Here is a 21,666-nt window from a genome sequence, read left to right on the forward strand (position 1 = left end):
GATGGCCATTCATGAACTATTCTAACTATAGTGTCAGCTCTTCAGAGGTAGCAACCATCTTTTATTCATCTCTGCATTCCATACATTGCCACACATTTAGTGGATACTCGATGAACATTTGTTGAATGAATTAATCTATTGCACAATAAGTACCAAAATTTGTTTAAATTTAATAGACAATTAAATGAGTTTTTCTTTGTCTCCAAATGATGCTTGCAAAACAAATTAAGAATATTATAAAGTCTCTGAAGTATAGTATTTATTCTATGTTATACTTTGAGAGTGCATTAATAACTTCAATGTAGTAACTTGTTTTCTAGGATCAGTTCATCATGACCTATAAAATGTTAGACTGGAGAGCTTTAAATACCTGCTAACACCATGTGCAAGCCAGAGAGTACAAGGCAGTGTTCTGTGAAGCAGCAAAAATGATACTCTTCTGAGAGACGGGCATTCACTCTTATGTCACTGATATAAATAGGCTAAGCGCATTAAATAATGAATGACTAGAAGAAAAAATCTTTTCACAGACGGCATTCCTTGGTATTTTAAAACACATTTTCATATTTCATTGTACATATTAAACCTAAGCATAACTATCTTGTGGTTAACGAAACATTTAAATGTCATATTTTCTTATGAGAATTCTACGTATCTAAAATGGTAGATTAGTGATGACACCCAGAGAATCATTTTTAATTAACAATAATGATATTTCTCTTTAAAAAAAGATCTACTTTCCAAAATTATGTAACCAAGGAAATATGATTTATCTTTATAAATCATGGTCAACTGAAACTGATTTCAAAATTAGAAAGGAACTGTGATTACCTGAAATATCATTATTAGAAGCAAAGAAGCACTAGAAATTCTTGTTTTTCTCTTATCTTTGACCCTTAAACTTTTTCCATTCTGGGGTTCTCATTAATGTAAAAAGTAAAGCCATTAGAATGCCCAGTCACTTAAAAAACTTCATAGCCTAACCAAATGCAAAATTGGTTGGGTTCAATCAATAGTTAATGCAACCAAAAAGCTTAATTGGGTCAAAAAGATCAGAATATTGCTTTTACTATAGCCAAGAGACCTCCACATAGCAAAAGCCAACTTTTAGCATATTCAACATGGATTTATACCTTGAATTTAAGCAAGACAAGAACTTTAATACTGGAATACCTATACTTTGGAATAATGAGGACAATCAGATCATATAATTATACATAAACAATTATATGTGATATGTTATATATGTAGGCCTACACGAATGCTAGTGAATTTTGCTTTTCTCTTCATTAGCACCACAAATACAACGTAGAGTTTGAGAGTTTACAAAAACATGAATTCAATCAACTTATTCCTTGTATTTTGCGGTTTGCATCCTCCTCCAACCTCATGTACTTTTTAACATGTCAATCCTGTTTACTAAGTGATATTCAATGGATTTCCTATAGAGCAATGAACCTTAACAGGCAGCTTTTAATTGGCCCACATAGGAAACCACATTACTATTAATTCCACAGCTACCACATAAAATAAAACTATTGCTTCTCAAACTCTGGAGCAATTAGACCTCTCGGCTATTTGGCTAACTCTGCTTCATGATACCCAGTGCAGTTAATTATATTTCTTGATGTTAATAGTCTCTGTCAGTTTCAAGCATAACTCCTCTTTGATGAATATTTAAATTATATTTGAATAAAAAAATAATCTTGGTTACATTTCATATTCAGCAATCATCACAGCTTAATAAAGGTCTACTCAGCAAGGGTTGTGATAAACGGCTATATGAATGCATGTATAAAGTCCTAAATCAACTTATCAGATAATGGCGTTGTTATGACTAGTATTGCAGCAACATAACTCATCTGAGTATGCAGAGGGGATGTGAGCCATCACAAAATGTAACACTAGAAGATCAAACAAGTACTTTCTAAAAACTACTTACATACAGGCAAATATTCATCTGTATGTTATATACAGATGTGCATGAATTAAATAGGAGACTACCTCAGGGCAGGACTGGAAGGTCATAGCATAGATGGAAAAATTTGCAAATTATCAAACTTATTGGGAAAATCAACATCCACAGTATTGAAGGAATATTGGGTATTAATTTGTCAAGTTCGGTTACTAGAATAAATAAAGAATTTAATAATTCTTATTATTAATAAAGATAAAAAATCTTTTGAATGATAGGCATCACACAAGAAATCTTATATTTTCTAGAGTCTAAACCTATGATCACAAAATAAGTTAAACAATAATGAGAACAATAAAATAATCCAGAGCTGTGGCGTGGCCTTACATAGTTATAACTTTTTAAGTTTAATGGTAACAAAGAGAATCCCTTGACTCAAATAAAACAAATCATTTAATAATTTATTACAAAGAAACATGTTCCACCATATTATGGAGGAGGTTTTAGGCCAAAGTATTTATTTGATTTCATGTACAATGAAAAATGGAGTTCCTCCCTAGGGGAACTTGTAGAATACCAAACATTCCCTCCTCTTTCTTTCCCATCTTCCATTCCTAAATATCACCAATTCATCAGATATTGGAAGAACTGAATAAAACCCTAAGAAACAAAAATGGTATGCACTCTGGATACCATCAGTGTCAATGGGGACTTTAGAGAAGAAATGATCAAGGCGGCATGTTTTAAAAACTGTAGGTAAATTAAAAACCAATAATAATTCTCCTGGACAATAATAAAATTTTAAAAACAAAATGAAAACTATTTAAAAAGTACAAAATGTCCCTATTTTCTTATTTGCATGTTGCCTATATATTAAGTATGAATCAATGAATGAACTGGAAAAATAAGATTTGAAATGAATAAGCTGATAACTGGCCTTCCCAAAGGTGACTTTATAAATTCCTAAAATAGGTAATGCTCTTTTTCATGATATGACAAGACTGTAGAATGTCAGGAGTTAGGAAGGACTAGAAGCCAGCTGGCCCACCATTACATCTGGACAGGAAATTCAAATATGCCACCGATGGTAGGTTCTTAAACCGTTTGCTTTGAAGATCTGAAGAGGTAGAACTCTCTCCCTTATAAAGTGATCTATTCTTCTTTGGGAAGAACTTCAAGAATGAGTCGAGGTAGATGAACTTCAGCTTTGTGACTGTGTCATACACACATCTGCCTCTGAGATGGCAACCCTTTGATCTGTCCTGAGGCCAAACAAAGTAAGTCTGATGTCTCTTCCACATGACAGGGCTTCACATACTTGAAAGACAGGTATCGTATCTCCTTGGGTCATCTCTTGTCCAGGCAAGACATCCCAAATTCCTTCAAATGATCTCATATGATACAATTTCTGGGGCCCTTTTACCATATTTTCTTTTGATGTGCTTAAGTCATCTAATATCCTTCCAAAACAAAAGAATTCCCAAAACAAACACAATAACTCCAGCTTTTGTCATTTTGTCATTCGGAGACAGTCGGAGAAACAGACTGTGGAACCATTCATTCCTTCATTTTGAATAGTATGCCTTCCTAAAATTACTTGGGCTGTCATGTTACATCTTTGATCCCAGGTCCTGCTGAAGAGTATACTAAAGTCACAGATTTTTTAGGTTATCGTGGTATACCTTTGATCTCAGATCTTCTTTGTAGTCCACTAAAATCACCAGATTTTCCTACAAAAACTATTGATTGTCTGGCCTCATTTTGCCCATTTGGGGCTGGTGCATTGCTAAATTTTTAAACATAACTATAATATTTCAAGTCATCTCTACTTATTTTCAGTTGATTAGATTGGAGCAGCTTTCCAGCAATATCTTTTGGATTTGGGGGGAATCCCAATTCTGACTTACACGGTACTTTTAGTCATCTCTGCCCCGCTTTGTAACACTCTCACATTAGATGAGCAAGCCATTTAGGTCTTTATGACACCCTCACAGTGGATGAGCAAGCCATTTATGTCTTTATGAAAGTCTGTTGAAAATGTTGAACAGATTCATGCAGCTTCTGTCACTCATTACCAAGAAGTAATAGGGAAAAAAAAATTCAACAAACCTACAAATAGAAAGATACAGAGCAGGGAGGAAAAATCAATTGTTAACGTAGGGTGGAGGAGAAGGAGCACTGTCAGAAGTCAGAAATGGAAAGCTTCTGAACTGGAAGGAGGCTTAAAAATAGAAAGGGCTAACTCTACTGCTTACTATGTGACCTAGGAGAAGTCATAACCTCCCCATCCTCAGTTTTATCATTTGCTCAATAAAAGGGTTACTTTAATAATAAAAATAAATATATAAAATACATAATACTATAAAAATTAAAATATATTAAAAATAAATTATAAAAAATTCAAAATACATTAAAATAAAATAATATATTTAAAATATATAAAATACAAATATATTTTTAAAAAATTTAAATATATTAAAATATATTGCTGTGTATTATTAACATTAAAGGTATCATTGTATAAAATATTATGTATTCTGTAAATACCATTTGCAATATTATATTTAATTTTTGCTAATAAAATATTTAATATTTAATAAAAAGTAATAAAAAATCATTTGGGGACTCCAAAGAATCTTTCTAGTTCTAAAATTCATGATTCTATGGGAATACATGAGATCAAGTAAACCTGGATGTGTGGATCCAGTTTCTTCATAAAATTCAAATAATAATACCTGCAACACCTACATCAATGAGTTATTTTAAGCATCATTTTAGATTATAGATTTTAAAGTGCTTTGTTACCAAGAAGTACAGTATAAATGAGCAGTGATCCTTGGTTTGTAAAGGTTATGCCATCAGATTCCAAGCTCTTGAATCTTCTATAATTGTGGAAAAACTTTCGCCTACCCCAAAACTTTCTCATGTTCAAAAATCCAGTCTTGATAAATACAGAGAAATTCAAACCCAAGATGGCTGCAGAATGATAAATTCTGGGGTCATAGCAACTCTCAGAGATCACCTACCACAACAAAGAGATGTTGTACTGGTTAGAGGAAGTAACTGAGTGATAAAAAGGATCCCTGAAATTTTGGAGCATTTACTAATTAACCAAAAGGAACTCAAAGTAGGAAAACAGGATAATCAGCATCTTGCTCCAGGGAATAAATTATAATTGAAAATGTGACACAGTGGAAAGCTAACTACCAATCTGATATGTGAAGTCTTGGATTTGAATCCTGAATATACCACTTAATTACAACCTGTGTGAACTTGGGTAAATTACTTCACTTTTTGGCCCCTCAGGCTCTGCATCTGTAAAATGAAGGAGCTGGACTAGATATGCTGTGAAGTCTCTTCCAGATCTAAACCTATGATCCACAGGGCCTTAGTTGAAATTTCTAGGCTCTTCAATTACTAGCTACAAGTCACTTTATCTGATTGTTCCAAATTTTTCCAATGTTCCAAATCCAAAATCCAGGATAAGTTCTTCCAAAATTTTCCAACTCCATTTAAAAAGGACTGTGAAAAGAAATTATATAATAAAAATTGCAATTTTAATGGTCATATAATAGTATTAGATTTTTAGTTTACATGTTAAAAAATTGTGAATTGTTGGATTTTGGTACAATTAAATAGGAAACGTTTTGTTAATAAAAGGAAAAAAGCCAAAGAAATCATAAAAAAACTGTCTGCACAAAAAATCATATTTAAGGACAGAAGTTTTATTTATTTCCTTTAAAAATGCAATTTAATTGTCTTCAGAATCACAAATCTGATGATATCACCCTTTATCTCCCAACACCCACCAGATTCTGACTCCCTTTTGCCCTTAGGAACAAAAAAGAAATTGCTTTATCTTTCGATCTCTTCTAACTAGATCCTTTCACATATTTCCAATCTTCTTAAACAATACTTGTTATCTCATGCTACCAAGCCTTTCTACCTCCCATGGCCATGCTTTTGTACTGGCTATAACTCATGCCATGTTACTTACTTCTTAAACCCCCTTCTTAGAACCTCTAGTTTCCTTCAAGACTTCTACATGTGGCACTTTCTTTACAAAGTTTTCCCTGACACCCACAGACATTAGTGTGCATCATCACCCTAAATGACTTTATATATAGTTTGTTTAGTCTACACATACTCATATATGTATCCAAGATCTTGACCATTAGAATTTTATCTCCTTGAAAGACAAGGACCATTTCTTTTCTGCCACTGTGTCCTGCCTAGTCACACACAGTGTTTAATAAATGTTTGTTGATTGGGTTGGTAAAAGCTGAGAACTGAAAGGATTATAGTCATTTAATCTAGTTCACATTTTTGTACAAATTAAAAAACTGAGCCCCAGAGAGAGGTTATAAGACTTGAATTTAGGAGAAATCTGAAAACTAGCCTAGGTCAACACTTGATTGGAATTTGGATTCTTGTTCATAATAATTCATGAAATCGGTAGCTAAGGCATAGACTGAAACACAGACACAGGAGGGGGGAAAGCAGGTGTGAGATGGAGAAGAGAACAAACATTTTATTATGTGCCAGAAACTGTGCTAAGTGCTTCATAAATATTATCTCATTTGGTTTCCACAAAAATCTCCATTTTACAATTGAGGAAACTGAAGAAACCTGAGATTAAATGACTTGTCAGGATCATACAGTTAGTAATAGTCTAAAGCTTGAACTCAAGTCTTTCTGACTCCAGACCCAGGGCTCTACCTCCTATGCCAAGCTAAGGGAAGAATCTTCGTGACTTATCTAATTAAAACGCCTCATTTTCAAGATGAGGAAATTGAAGCTCTGGATGTAAGTCACTTATACACCCCAAAGTCCCACAGGTGACAAGTGGCTGGGCTAGAATGTGAATCCTGACTCTCACCTTAATGCCAATATTCTTTTCACAACATCTGTTAGTACTCCCCACAGCAAGGAAAACTGAGCCCCAAGGTACCTTTTATCTTTCATCAAATGTAAGTATATTTAAGGTCATTTTTTTAAACTCGAGAAGATAAAGTTGTATTTTTATTTACATTCCATTATTATTTTTTTAGAATAATCTCAAAAGATGGCTTGATTTAACACAGCTCCTGTTGCCACGCCAACTATGCCAAGTGTGAACTGACCCCTTAAGGGAGAACAAAGACAAGTAATACGGTTTTGCTCTCTTATGGAGAATGCCTCTGACTCCCCAGGCTGGTGGCTATAATATACAAAAGGATCCAACTATGCATTAATTAAAATTGTGGGGGAACATTGAAAATTTACACTCACCCCTTGAGTCTACAGGATTCAGATTTTTTTTTTCAATTTTCATGAGAAGGAAGGAAAAAGAATAATACCAGAGTAGATCACACTTAAGCATTCTTGATATCTATCTCTGTCTCTCATCTTTCCTTTTGGTAACCAATCAATAATTTCCTTGGTTATTTCAAACTTCCCATTACTCAGTTTACTCTTAAGATGATCACTCTCCTCTCCTGCCTGTAACAAGAATTTAACTAACTAATCTAAGATTCTTGTCCAGCACAGTCAGGGAATGGTCAATTAGACAGGCTGGCCATAGCATACAGTTACGTTTTACAGCCCAGCACTAAGTTTTTTTTTTTAAACCCTTGTACTTCGGTGTATTGTCTCATAGGTGGAAGAGTGGTAAGGGTGGGCAATGGGGGTCAAGTGACTTGCTCAGGGTCACACAGCTGGGAAGTGGCTGAGGCCGGATTTGAACCTAGGATCTCCTGTCTCTAGTCAGCACTAAGTTTTAACAGCTCTCCTCTTTTCTGTCTCACTGCCATACAATGTACCCCTCAACCCTGCCAGCTCTCTTGGAAAGAGCTGGAGCTGTTCCCAAGAAGCCAGGGTGAGAGGATCAGAAGAAATTCATCACCTAATGGAAAAATAACTCCAAGTACTTGCCAAACTGATGGAGGGTTAGTAGTATGAGTTACTGCTTTATTTTTCCCCAGATAGATCACATCCTAATGAAAGAAGGTGAGATGTGTACTCGTCTATCTGGAATTTTCACTACTTTCACCTACCTATAGACATAGTCACCAGAGATGAAGAGTGGGAGAAGAACAGGGCTTCCCCTCGCCAGTGGCAAAGCTTCACAGAAGATGACAATTGAATACAAGTGTTAAATAGGGAATATGGGACTCTGTTGCCCAACAGTTCCAATAACTCTCATCTGAACTCAAGAGCCCACCACTGAAGTCACCCATCCAAACCCACCACCGGAGCCCTGGATTCTGATTAATGAAAGCTGAGCATATGGTCCCTCTCCAGGATGTACATTTCCCAGCATCTCCAAAGCAAGTTGTCTACACCTCAGCCTTCTCTCCTCTTCTCATCAAACATTTACTATTGGTTCATCAGCTTTCAGATTGGTCCCAGAAATTCCCCAGACACTCCTAAGCCATGTTGCACAGGGCACATACCCTCGAAACCCAATTTGCTCATCTTTTTAAAATTCCATCTCCCTTTTATGTGTGGACTTGTATTAGAATGCAAGTGCCTTCAGGGTAAAGAATAACTTGTTAGTTTTTAATCAATGTTTAGCCTAGTAGGAGGCACATAGTAAGCACTTAAAAATGACATTTTGACTCTTGGATTCATTGTTCTAATGTAAAATGGTACCATTGACTGACACTGAGTAACTATCCTACCACAAACATTGCTTGTTTGTTTTTGGATTTGGTTTTGCTTTAAGTCAATAAATTTATCTAATCTAGAAAAAAATTGAAAAAATAAAAATGACTTTTTATTCCTTCAGTAACTAAAAAACAAAATTTACAACAAGGCTTTGCATCAGTCATTTAGCTGACACTTAGTGTCACGTCTACTATATGCCAGAACTTGTACTGGGCACAGTACTGAAGGATCCAAAGGTAAAGGGTCTTAACTGCCTGTCCTCAAGCCACACGGCATCCAGTAGGAATTCTAAAGTATAGATAAGTAATTACAGAAAGAAAAAAAAGTGCTCTAAGCAAAGAGCTCTTGCAACAAGGTCTGAGGAATGACAGCAAGTGTTGTAAGATATCATTTGGTTATTCTCTGCCTTCCTTTAAAAACAGGATCAATCGGCATAAGAAAGAGGAATACGAAGACTTTGGACTGAAAAGATCCTTTCCTTATAGGGAAGAGGTCAGGAAAAAGAACCCTCCCATGAAGCTTTGATTTGGATATGCAGTTACTTTCTGAAGACTGAATGATCAATATAAAGGTAGAGAGGGTTATATGTCAAGGAGAGTGTATAGATGCTGGAATCCATAATCAAGAAGTCTGCCAGAACATACTGGAAGAGCTGTGACTGCACTTTAATGGATTTTTCCTGGTTAAATTCTGATAAGCCTCCATCCGCCATCACTTCTTCATAGTAAATTATATTAAGGTTTAGTGGGTATAGGTATTTAGGTAGTGTCTTTCTTCATATACTTTTTTGCACATGCTTCTCATTAATCTCTACCACATCCCTGTGAAATGGGTAGGAGGCTAAGTTATTGGTATCATTTTACAGACATGGTCATATAATTGAAGTAGAAGAGGAACTTGGAGGATACAATGAGTGAGCTACCAGGAGAAGAGGAAATCTATTTGAAGGCACAGAATTTCACACCTAGGAGGAGCAGGTAAAAGACAAAGTGATGTTCCTAGAAGACTTCTGTTCTTAGGAAGAAACGTCTGAGGTTTCAGTGCCCAGCTGGCCAAACCTTTCATCTTTTGTGCTAAAAGTTGCTCTTTGGAAAATGAGATTGATCCTGTTTGTTCTCGGTCACAGAAACATTGTAAAACTAGACACAGTGCACTGGGACTTGTTGGAAAAAAATGTTCCTTTTAAATGCAAAACAATAGGCTACAGTGTCCATTGGAATCCAAGAAAGGGCAAGCCATATGCTTTCCCCAGGAGAGAAGAGAGAAAAGCATCCTTCGGCTTCATCCTGAGCAAAGGGGGAACCAGCCTGGCTTCCATTCCAACCACTCACAGCTGCATGCTGGCTGAGAAACTAAACTGAATTATGTGAAACGGGGCATAATTAGATTCTCTAGCCTCCCCCACACCTGCTGGAGCATAATGTGCCAGGGAACGAAACACTAGACAAGAACTACTATTTGCAAGTGGCTTGAAGCACAAAACCATACCCACCCTGTAGTACTGTACTTCCTCCTCCAAATTCTCATCAATTGAATCACTCCTTCGACTTAATGGGTTAATTAAGGCAGCATGGTGTAGTAGAAACTGCTAAATTTGAACGCTGAGAAACTAGATTCCAATCCCAGTTTAGTGATTTATATCTGAGTGACTCTAGAGAGTAGAGGCACAAGGTCTGGGTTTGAATCTTAGCTCATCTGTGTGGACTTGAGCAAGTCACCTAAGCTTTTGTGCCTCAGTTTTCTTCCCTGAAAAATTATGGAGAGGTTACGAGGAATGGGTTGGAATTTCTATAGTCCCTTTTTAAACCATTAAGTCTATGACCAAATGATATAGTTTATTGACAAAAGCACTATAGAAATTCAAGCTACCATCCTCCTTCTCTTCCTTAGACCATATTAACCCTTTCTCTTCCTTAGATCATATTAACCACTTTGGACTCAATTTACTTCATCTCTAAAAGGAAGGGATTTCTAAAGTACCTTCCAGTTACTTTCTGGACTTCAGTCTCTTCATTGGTAAAATAAGAGTTTTGAATTAAATGATGTCTAATATCCTTTCTTTGATTCTATGCTATTTGCTATTAAAAAGTACCCCTTAAATGCAAAAACATCACATTATTCCATTTATAAGCTATACCCTATCAACAAAAGTCAAAATGTAAGTAGGGGAGAAAGCATTGGCCTTAATCATTAAAGAATGGGTTTCATTCTTCCCTTTGACATTAGCTGGGCAAGACACTTAAATTCTAAGCACCCATGACTAGATCATTCAAAAAGCATTAAAGCATTAAATAACTGCTATGTACCAGACACTGCTAATAGTGAGGTTACAAAGAAAAGCAAAAAGCTTCCTCTGATACCAAGAAGCTCACAACTTAATAGGGGAGACAACATGAAATGGCTTCTCTCATTCTCCCACCTAAGTTGCCCTTTCTCTTGTGAAGACACATTAATTCAGTTAATTTTTTTCTTCTTTAAAACCTATTTAAATGGGGGAATTATAGATCTACAGCTAGAATGGAACTCAGAGGCCATATGGCCCAACCCCATCATTTTACAAGAAAGAAACTGGGATAGTTGGAGGGATATTCAGTGACTTACCCAAGGTGATTAAAAAAGTAGTATGTTTCAAAAAAAGAATTTGAAGTAAGACCCCCTTGAATTCTAGAGCAGTGGTCCTTCCACCAAATACCAGGGTAGTCTTTCAATTTACATACAGACACACAGACAGACAGACAGACACACACACACACGCACACGCACACGCACACGCACACACACACACACAAACACTGAACAAAAAAGAAACATAGAAACATCTCCCTTTTCATCCCTTCTCACTGTTCATAATGCCAGTATCAAATTTCTTTCACAGATAACTTTTGATTATCTGTGGTAGTGTTGGGGGGAGAGAGAGTTGGTAGATCGCTTTAATCTAGAGATAATGCAAAAAAAAAAAAAAGGGTAGAATGTATTTAGTTCATTCCTGGATTGCCTAAGAGCTTGTTTTTCATCCCTGCTGCCTCTCACAGCCTATTGCTATTTTACTGCCACTTAAAGGAAAATCAAAGCATTTATGGAAAAGGAAGACTATGTAAATTAACCTTCTAATGGTAGAATAAAAGTTGGTTCTCATATGGAATTTACAAAGGAGACTAAACAAACATAAAAACAGAGACACTAAAAGTAAGAACTAAGACTTGATACTTTGATGGACCCTGGTTTCATCAGAGAGTAGGGAATAAGAGGTATTCCTTACCAGTCCTCCATGCTTTCTCATTCTCTGAGATTTTCATCAGACTTTCCATAAGCCACCTATAAATAATCATCCATAAGATGATAAGGCTTTTCTCTGGTTCTTTCATTATCAGAAGATACCTATGTCTCCCTTAAGTGGTCCATTATTGTCAGTCATTTTCACTATGAAAGCCCACCTTTTTTTCAGGTGCTAATCAATATATGACTTGCTTTTCTGGATACTCAAAGATAATATAATCTGATATGAATGAAGAAATAATCACAAATCACTACAAAAAGACAAATGCTTTTTAAAAGCTTATAAGTTAAAGAGGAAGAGAATATTTATCTTGGAACACATTGGCAGTGACTAAATTTTGTAAAGGGTCAGGAAATTCACAAGACACGGCTCCTTATACACACTGAGGATCAGTGAGACAATTTCTTGTCCAGTGTTTTAAATGTCTGTACATTATTCATAATTACATTACAGAATTATAATAATACATGAAACATCTGTGATTTCCTCAGCATAGAGAATTGCCTTCAATTGTGGGAATTCCCTCTGGCAAGGCAGATTTCATTCCAAGCTATGACTTGGTAGGTATTTCTTAGATAGTATCTTGAAGCTCAGAGAAATGTGACTTGTGCAGGGTCACACAAAAAGCATCTGAAATGGGTTTTAGACTCAGGACTCTCCTCACTCCACCAACTTTAACTAATTTGAATTAATATTTCATTAAAAACTATTTTAGCTATCATTTTCAAATTTTTGCTATTTTATGACAGTTGATATTCTAGAAAACTTGTACAACACATTCATTTATTTTAAATCTTGCTTTTTAAAATGAATAGGTGGGGGCAGCTGGGTGGCTCAGTAGATTGAGAGCCAGGCCTAGAAATGGGAGGTCCTGAGTTCAAATCTGGCTTCAGGCACTTCCTAACTGTGTGACCCTAGGGAAGTCACTTAAACTCCATCATCTAGCCTTTACCACTCTTCTGCCTTAGAAGAAATATACAATATTGATTCTAAGACAGAAGGTAAGTTTTTTTTTAAATAAAAGGTAAAGTAAAATTAAATTAAATTAAAAAGGTACTTATTGTTTGCAACTCCTACAGAAGCAAAGAGGTGGTGGAATAACTTAAATCTGCTGTTGGTTGTCAATCTAACTAGTTTGGAAAAACTTCTTGTTGAAAGGAGGCTGAAACAACTTAAAGTTCTGATTGAACTCCATTAATATACTTGGACACTAAATTCCAGGAAAAGATAATCTGTCTAGGCTTATTCTGCTAGCTAGGAGAAAAAGATGACTGATTGATTGATTGATTGACTAAGACTAGCCTTCCCTATCTCAATCAGTATAATGGCCGTTCTCACCAGTTCCTAATACTGATGAGCACAGCCTTCAACCCATTTGTTTTTCCAATCAGGTTCTGAAAGTCCCTTCTTAATAGCCTGGCAGCCCTCTACTCCCTGAAGCTCATCATATTGGTGACAGATTTAGTGCAGAAACCTGAACAGCTTTAGTCTTATTTTACAGCTCTGGGGCAGCCACATGGCTCAGTGGATGCATTGGGACTGGAGCCAGGAAAACTAGAGTTCGAAACCTGCCTCAGACATCTACTGTTGGACTCCATTTGCCTCAGTTTCCTCAACTGGAAAATGAGCTGAAGAAGGAAACGGCAAATTATTCTACTACCTCTGCAAAAAAAACCAAAAACCCAAACGGGGTTAGAAGAGTCTGAAATGACTGAACAAGAGTTGAGAACTCTCCTGAGCACCAATGATCCATCTTAACAGCCTCATCTCCCCAGCAGCAGCAACAATAAGTGTTCACCTCCTCAACTTATTTCCATTTTAATCATTAACTACCCCTGCTTAAATAGAATCTTTTCTGATTTTTCACCATTATAACCATTTTACTTTTTAAATTACCTATCAATTTTTTTCACGTGCAACCTTTTAAGGAAATATTTTATTTGTCCCTCAAGGTTATTTTGTTTAACTAAATCCATTAAAGACAACTATCTTCCATTTTTTTTAGGTTTCTTTCAAAGTATGTTTACAGTGAAAAAAGTAAGATTGCTGAAATGCTGCCTTCCAAAAAATATATATATCCAAATTTAACTGAAAGCTCAAGTTCAGATCTGGAAATGGTTCATTTTTGAATAAAGAGATTAATCTCCAATTAACTAAATTGGACAGAATCATTTATCAGCAACCAAAGTTGGAGATCTGTCCCCCTGGTGAAATCAGCAATACTATAACAGAGAACTGGACATATAATTATTTCATAATCCTAGATGCACACTGTGAATGTATACTGCAACATAAGTGTATCTCATGTACAAATGTGCATTTTTTTCTTTTTAATTTTTTTGCATTTTTAATGTTCTTTTTCATTACTTCTTGTTCTGGTAACACTGCCAAAGCATGGCTGATGTGTTGGTTGGTTTCGCTGAATTTTTTTTTGTTACATAAATCTTTATTAAAAATGATGGCATACCAGGTAAGAGAAGAATATATTTGGAAAGGAAGGAGAAAGAATAAGAATATTAATGATAATAATAGCTGACATTTATATATAGTGCTTTAGGGTTTGCAAAGCACTTTACAAATAATATCTGATTTTCTTGTCATTACAGCCCTGAATTAGGTGTTGTTGTTATCCCCATTTTAAAGATGAGGAAGCCAAGACTATGTGCAGTTAAGTGACTTTCCAAGGGACAAACAGGCTTAGTGTCTAACACAGTATTAAAATTCAAAAGTTTCTCTGACTCCAAATCTAGGACTCAATCTACTCTGCCACCTAGCTGCCTAAAAAAAAAGGTATTAATAGAAATAACATACAAAATGATTACTTATTCTGAATTCGGCTTGGATGTAACAATATACAAAGACCATAAATATTTAGAGATGTAAATAGTTTTGATAAAGACAATAACCAGTAAATTATTTCTTGGATGCATCCTTATTTATGCACCATTGGGAATAATGATTTGCAGATAAGCAGAACAGCATCCAGACATTCCACGAGCAAAAGGAAGCATAACCTCATGAAACAGACTGAGTAAATGCCAGCAACATCCCTGGAAGGTAGAGAGGGCCAAGTTCAACTATTAAAGAGTGGTATTAAGATGGCTATTTACCATGATCAGTCTAAGGAAACAAAGAATAGAGTTGTCCAAGTCTTAAAAGAAATGTCATTGCTTAGAAAATACTTCTATACTTTTTCACCAAATGGTACCGAGCAGCATCACAAGCGTTCCCAGAGAGGGGATCTAAAGATCAATTTTTCCAAACAGACCTAACAACACTTGCCAAAGCCTACTTACAAAGAGACTTACTTCTGTCCCAATTGCTATGTATGACAGAGGTGTGAAGGGCCTTGAAATAAAGTAGATGGACTATTTCAATAATGCTTATTTTTAGTATATATGCCTTTATATGCATTATTTATCCCTCCAAATATAGAAAGGGGCAATTTAAATGTAATGGAAACATTCTGATGCTTTTTAAAAAATGTGTTTGTGCCTTTTTAATATAAGCAAAATATGCTACATTAGATGATAAGAATTGTCCATCCTTTTTGTCTGACAACTCTTTTAAAAAGCCCATTCTTCTTGAGATTACAAAGAGAAAACTACTTGCCAAGAAAAAAGGTTAATAAAGTAAAACCCAAGTACAAAAGGGAAAGAATGGCTGTTAACTTCTCCATAAATAACAATATTTACCATGAGCACACTTTAAAAATGCAACAATAATGAACAGAAGAGACAATGATCCTTCTGCTGAGGACTGTCAAGCTCTCTCTCCCTCTATTTTTATAAATCTATTTGAAGTGAGATACCAGGAGAAAAAAAAAAGAGTTCTTCAAGGCCTTTCATATATCACTAGAATTAAGATGATCACAACCTCGACTGCTGAAGTTTCCAACTTCTTTAAAAAAACAACTAAATACTGCTATTCTTGTCAACAAAATATTGGAGTCCTTAATTTTTCATAATAGTATGTAATCAGCAATTATGCTATTTCTATGACTCAGCAATTATAAAGTAGGTTTTCCTAAGCTCTGTGTGGAAATACCCTCTTGAGCACTTAAGCATGTATTTTGGAAATAGGTATAGAGATGAAAGGGAGTATGAGCACTTGCAAAATATCACAGAATTTCAATGCTTGAATAAAAAGTCTAGGTCCTGCACTGTCAAACGGGAAAGAAGAATGATGTAGAAAGATTGAAATGAATTACAACAACCTACAGATTTTCAGTAGTAATACAGATTTCTATCAACATGTACTTCCCCTGGGAATAGACTTAGAGAGCTCCAGGTCATCTCCCCAGCACAAAATATAAAAATAAGAATTTGGCGGGAGAAACTGTATAATGAGTGACTGGGTAAAATGCTCCATCTGCCTACTTGATTTCACTGAAGTCTCTAAAAGAAACCCTTGAAGGGGACAGAATTGTCCTTTCATAAGAAAGTAACTGGAGTAACTCAGATTATTTGTTACCAACTGGAAAGGGAACTAAAGGCAAAAGTAGTTTTAAAGAGAGAGTAGTGACAAAAACTGTTCAAGCTGCCAGTCCCGGGACAAAACGTTCTATTCCAAGCCTTTATTTTGATAAATCTCCAGGATTTCAACAGAAGTTAACATGAGGTCATTCTATACACAAGTTCACTAGTTGGCTTGAGCCACATGGGTTGTGAAGTGGGGCGGGGGGAAATACTATTAGCAAATATTTTTATTGTAATTTCACCATAACTGTACTGGACAAGACATCGAACAATTACCATTAGAGACTGACTGCAAATACGATACACCAAGAACAATGTTCAAAAATATTTTATCAAAATTATCTGTATGCTATTTAAAATGCAATCAGTTGACTAGAAAGTTGAAGATAGAGCCTTTAAAAGTATTCTCATCAGGATTCCTTTGCTATTTCTTAATCTTTGTGTCTACTGTCACTCCAAGAAAGAAACTTTACTAGGACTATATTCTGTTTTTCTTTTTTCTCTTTATTCTTTCTTTACTCTGGACCCACAGTTTCATCCTTGGGGAATATTCCTGGTCTAGACTCCCAATCCCAATGTAGATTAACAACTGTTCTGAAAACCAAAGTTTTAGTCTTATCCAGCCTATCCCAGAAATGGGACTTATACCAGGGTCTTACTTATTGGAGATCTCCAACTACTAAGAATTCCTGCCTCTCAAATATATCTTTAGCCCCCTAAGGGAGCAACAGAAAAAGGGAACATGACCATCAAAAAAGTCACTGGTTATGTTAGAAAGAGCTTGAAAGGAACATCAGGGGGTTCATCTTTTCCAAATCTCCCATAAGAAACACTCTTTTTTGTAAAACGCTTTATATGTGAATATCCAACCTTTGCTCATATACCTCACATGAAAAGAAATGCACGACCTAATAAGGAAGCCCAAAACATTGAAGTTAGCTATATGTCATTTTCACTTTAGTCAAGAAGGGGTCAATTATTGACTTTTTAATCTTAGGACCCCTTTATACTCTTAAAAAATTACTGAGTACCCCAACCCTGAAGAATTGTCATTTCTCTGGGCTATATCTATTGATATTTATGATTTCAGAAATTAAAATATCTGAATATTATGATGAAAATTGTTTTTATCTAAAACTAAAAGAGTCTTGGGGACCCCCAAGGGATAGCCAGGCCATGATCTGAAAACCTCTGGATTAGACTGCTAGAAGTCAAGTTCTTTGTAACAGCTATTTAGAAACTGTTTTTACATACAGTAGCTATTTACACTCAACACTTAGGTACGTCCACTTTGTAAAAAACAAAGTGATACTAAAAACAAGTGAGTTGATTCTCCTTTTTTTTCACTTCTGCAAAACAGAACACTCATAGACAAATATTCTCACCTCTACTTTTTCATAGTCTATATTGAAATAAGAAAGTTTGAATAAAGTAAATTTATGAGAAACAATACTGGAATGAGTATGTAGATGGGGGTGGGAGAATACCTAAAACTGTGACTGAAATTCTTTCCACTGATGATTCTGATTTTTACTCAAAAATGGAAACTTTCCCCACAAAAGAGAACAATAAAGACATAATTAGAAGAGAAACAGTAGAATATGAAAAAATATGTACATTAAACATTTAATGACAAAACACTAATATCCAAAATATCACTGAAATCACTGGTCTGGAAACCAAACCAAAGGAAAAAAAAAAGGACAAAATAGGTAGCTGGGGCAAGAACTATTTCCTAACTGATAAGCATTCACAGAATATGAACCGTTTTCAAAACATTGTACACCATAAAAGACCACAAGGAAAACATTCTCCATAGAACTAATGGTAAGTGAATAGCGAAATAAAGCAAGTCTAAGGTTTCACTTCACAATAAGGTAATTTAGCAAAGATGATAAGAGATGGGAATTTTTAATGTTAGATAGTGGCCGTGAGAACATCAGCACACAGATACAATGTTGATGGAGCTATGAAAAGGTCTGGACATTTGGGATATAAAAGTGGAATTAAACAAGAAAAGTGATTTAACTGCCCACACTCTCCACATTGCCTGTGATTTTTCCCGTGTTCAAGTCAGAGGCAGGATTTTTGACTTGAGTCTTTTCTGGATTTAAGGCTGGATTTCTGTCTACAACCCACGTATCAATGCCTCATCAATATAAATGTGGGCTAATAATTACTGGAACACCACAATTTGCACCTACCTCTAGATCATAATCATTTTAGCTGTATTTTGGCTAGTAAATAGGTACAGAATATATACAAATGTTTACCTCTGTGTCATAATTTTGAAGGCATCTGGGAGGTAGCAATCTGTATTCTCCATCTGGAAAGGGTCTGCATCACAAATCTTATCATCTGTTCGGCCATAGTTAGCACTTTCAATCATGATGACATCACTTCCCGGACAGCGGAGGTCGATGGAGTAACCCTCACAGGACAATTCTCGTCTAACTAATCCAAATGGCAGTGCTGCGCGGCTGAAACCTACATGAGAAATGGATGCGATTTAATAACTATCATTCACTTGTGGAAAGAAAAAAAAATGTATATACCGTTTTCAGGTGTTTTGCTCTAATGGTAGCTTTTTAATAACTAGGAATTATGCATATTCAAAAATATGGGTTTTCTTTGGAAATAAAAATACTAGCTACCATTTATATAGCACTTTAAAGTTTTCAAAGCTTGGTAAATATTTTATCTCATTTAAGTCATATAACAACCCTTCCAGATGCAGTTAGTAATATAGGGTATTATTATCCCCATTTTACAAAGGAGAAAATGAACTCAAGGAGAGTTTGTGACTTGCCCACAGTCACACAGCTAGTAAGAACAAAAGACTGAATTTTCAAACCAGGGTAACCTCTCTGTTCATTAGGCATTGTATCTTTATCATCACTATGATCATCATTATTATCATTATTAGAGAAATAAGATTATGAACATGACTATTTCTGGAAAAATAGTGAATTTTCAAAGATGGTAAACATGAGTAATGGTTAACATTATATAAGTCTTGGAGCTGTTGGGTGGCTGAGTGGAGAGAGAGCCAAGTCCAGAGATGGAAAGAATTGGGTTCCAATATGGCCTCAGACACTTCCTAGCTATGGGATCCTGGGCATGTCACTTAACCCAATTGCCTAGCCCTTACCACTCTGAACTCTGAATATACATAAATTGCTTTGAAAACCATTAAGACATATTTTAAATATATTTTTAAAAATTAAATTTTGTCCTAGAATTGATACTTAGTCTTAAATTTAATATCTTAAAATCATACTTGTTTTTGAGAGGCTCTATCTGTACATAAATATGTAAATATAAAATAAATATTAATTCATTTCAAGTGGTGGGGAGAACAGAAGTAACAGAAGGATCAGGAAAGGTCTAGTGTAGGAGATATGACTTGAGTTGTGGCCTGATGGAAATAAGAACTCTTAAAAGGTGAACCAGGATGGGAGGAAACGGAATGTACAGTTCAGGAAGCAATGAACAAGACATTTTGGATGCAATAAAAGGTGGATCAAGGAGAATCAAAAATAATTTGGTCTAAATGGAAATACTCTGGAGAGAATAAGAGATATGGTGACAGAGTCCTGGGCTCACATAAAACTCTGATGGTTTATGAATGAAGTCATTGATTGGTTTTAGTATGCTTATCTATAAAATGAGGGACTATGACGATATGACCATCTTTAAGATCCTTTTCAGTTTCATCTCTAAAACCTTAAAAGATTTTGCAGTGCTTTAAATATTAATATCAAAAATATGTTTTATCCCTAAGGCAATGCAATTAAACCAGGTAAAAGTACTAATTTAAACACATTCCTTCCTCATATTAATATTATCCAAAAACTGTTATACTACCAAATTAAGAGTATATACCTATGTGTATATGTATGTATGTATATGTTTAAGTGTGTGTATCTATATATATATACACACATATATGTGTGTGTGTCTTTAATATTCATTACATATGCTTTCTTATATATTTTTTACATTCCTGAGATCAGGGATTGTGTTTTGGTTTTGATTTTGGTTTCTGCAAGGATTAGAGAAGGCTTTTTAAACTTTCATTTCTTAGTCCTTTGTACACAAAAGGCACTTAATAAATGTCTGCTTCATTAGATTGAATTGCTCCTGTTAAGAAAAAAAATCTCATAAAACTGGGAATAAAAAATCACAACCTAAAGTTGAGTGATAAGATTTGAAGTAGCCATTGGAAATGGTCAATGACCACTCAAAAAGGAAAAAAAACAAAAACAAAAACACCAGCAGTAAAGACAGAAATGGTATGCAGGAGGTACAAAGATTTGTGGGCAACATTTACAGCCAGCAGAATGTTTACATTGTTTAAATAATACATCATGCTTTAAATATGCAAGCTTCCCTTGATGAAGTACAGCAGTATCCTAACATCTCCAACTGTGTCAATAATCAGTGAATTATGCCTACCTATTCAAACCAGAATGTACTATATAAAGATTCTGTTTAGGCTATTGCCTGTCACAAGGATATAAGGATTAAGATTCTATAGCTGGCACTGATAAAAATTGGTATAATGATTGGTAAAGAACAAAATCCCACAATAATAATAAAGAACCACAAATTACAATGACTGAAAAAAAAAATCTTTCTGAAGGACAATCAGATTCATCCACGAAAAACTTTCATTTGATGCCTTCTCTTGCACAGGAGGGTCAGGTGTGGATGGGGTAAGATGTCCATGCATATACAGTTGCTTTAAAAAATAAGGTGACTTGGAATTTGCAAAAGGGAGAATCGACAATGGTCTCGGACGTTTATGAGCAGCACCACCATCAACCATCACATAACTTTGAGGGGCCAACGGTGACTGTCTGGGATTTATCTAAGTTATTTAATTAATTGTGGTCTTGCAATCTGTGGTGGTGAAAGGAGACACAATCCACTCCCCACACTCGCTCTCACCCCAGCTATCCCCATGTCACACAGTTCCCTAGAGTATTCTATTTACAAATCCCACTCATGCTATGCAGTTCTGAACCACAGGAGCAAGTTAAAGATAGAATGAAGATGATATCTTGCCTCCAGGTTAGACCTCAATCATTACTTAAACATAGTTTCTGCCTTTGTGAGGGCACGCAGTACACAGATGATTACTCGGCTCAGATGCCTGCCATTAGCAGAACAAGCATCTTCTTGAGAGCATACCTGAGCTACCAGCATCAATAGGGTCCTGATAGGAAGAGGCAGGACCGTCAGAGCCAAAGGAAACAACAAGGGTTTGGTGGCAAAGCTTTCAATATAGGAATGTAAAGCTGCACAAATGAACCACAAATGAAACCCTCCTCCCCAAATTAGAT

General features: G+C 35.5%; 1 protein-coding gene across 1 annotated transcript in view; it reads right to left on the reverse strand.

Moving 5' to 3' along the window:
• Nucleotides 1–21,666, reverse strand: part of ADGRL2 (adhesion G protein-coupled receptor L2) — a 157,477-nt gene that overhangs the window by 54,526 nt on the left and 81,285 nt on the right. Inside the window, exon 2 of the mRNA XM_044674853.1 lies at nucleotides 18,592–18,805. Within this exon, the coding sequence (XP_044530788.1) occupies nucleotides 18,592–18,805 (214 nt within the window). The remainder of the gene's footprint in view (nucleotides 1–18,591; nucleotides 18,806–21,666) is intronic.

This window comes from Gracilinanus agilis, chromosome 4 (assembly GCF_016433145.1).
Source record: "Gracilinanus agilis isolate LMUSP501 chromosome 4, AgileGrace, whole genome shotgun sequence".
Taxonomy (NCBI): domain Eukaryota; kingdom Metazoa; phylum Chordata; class Mammalia; order Didelphimorphia; family Didelphidae; genus Gracilinanus; species Gracilinanus agilis.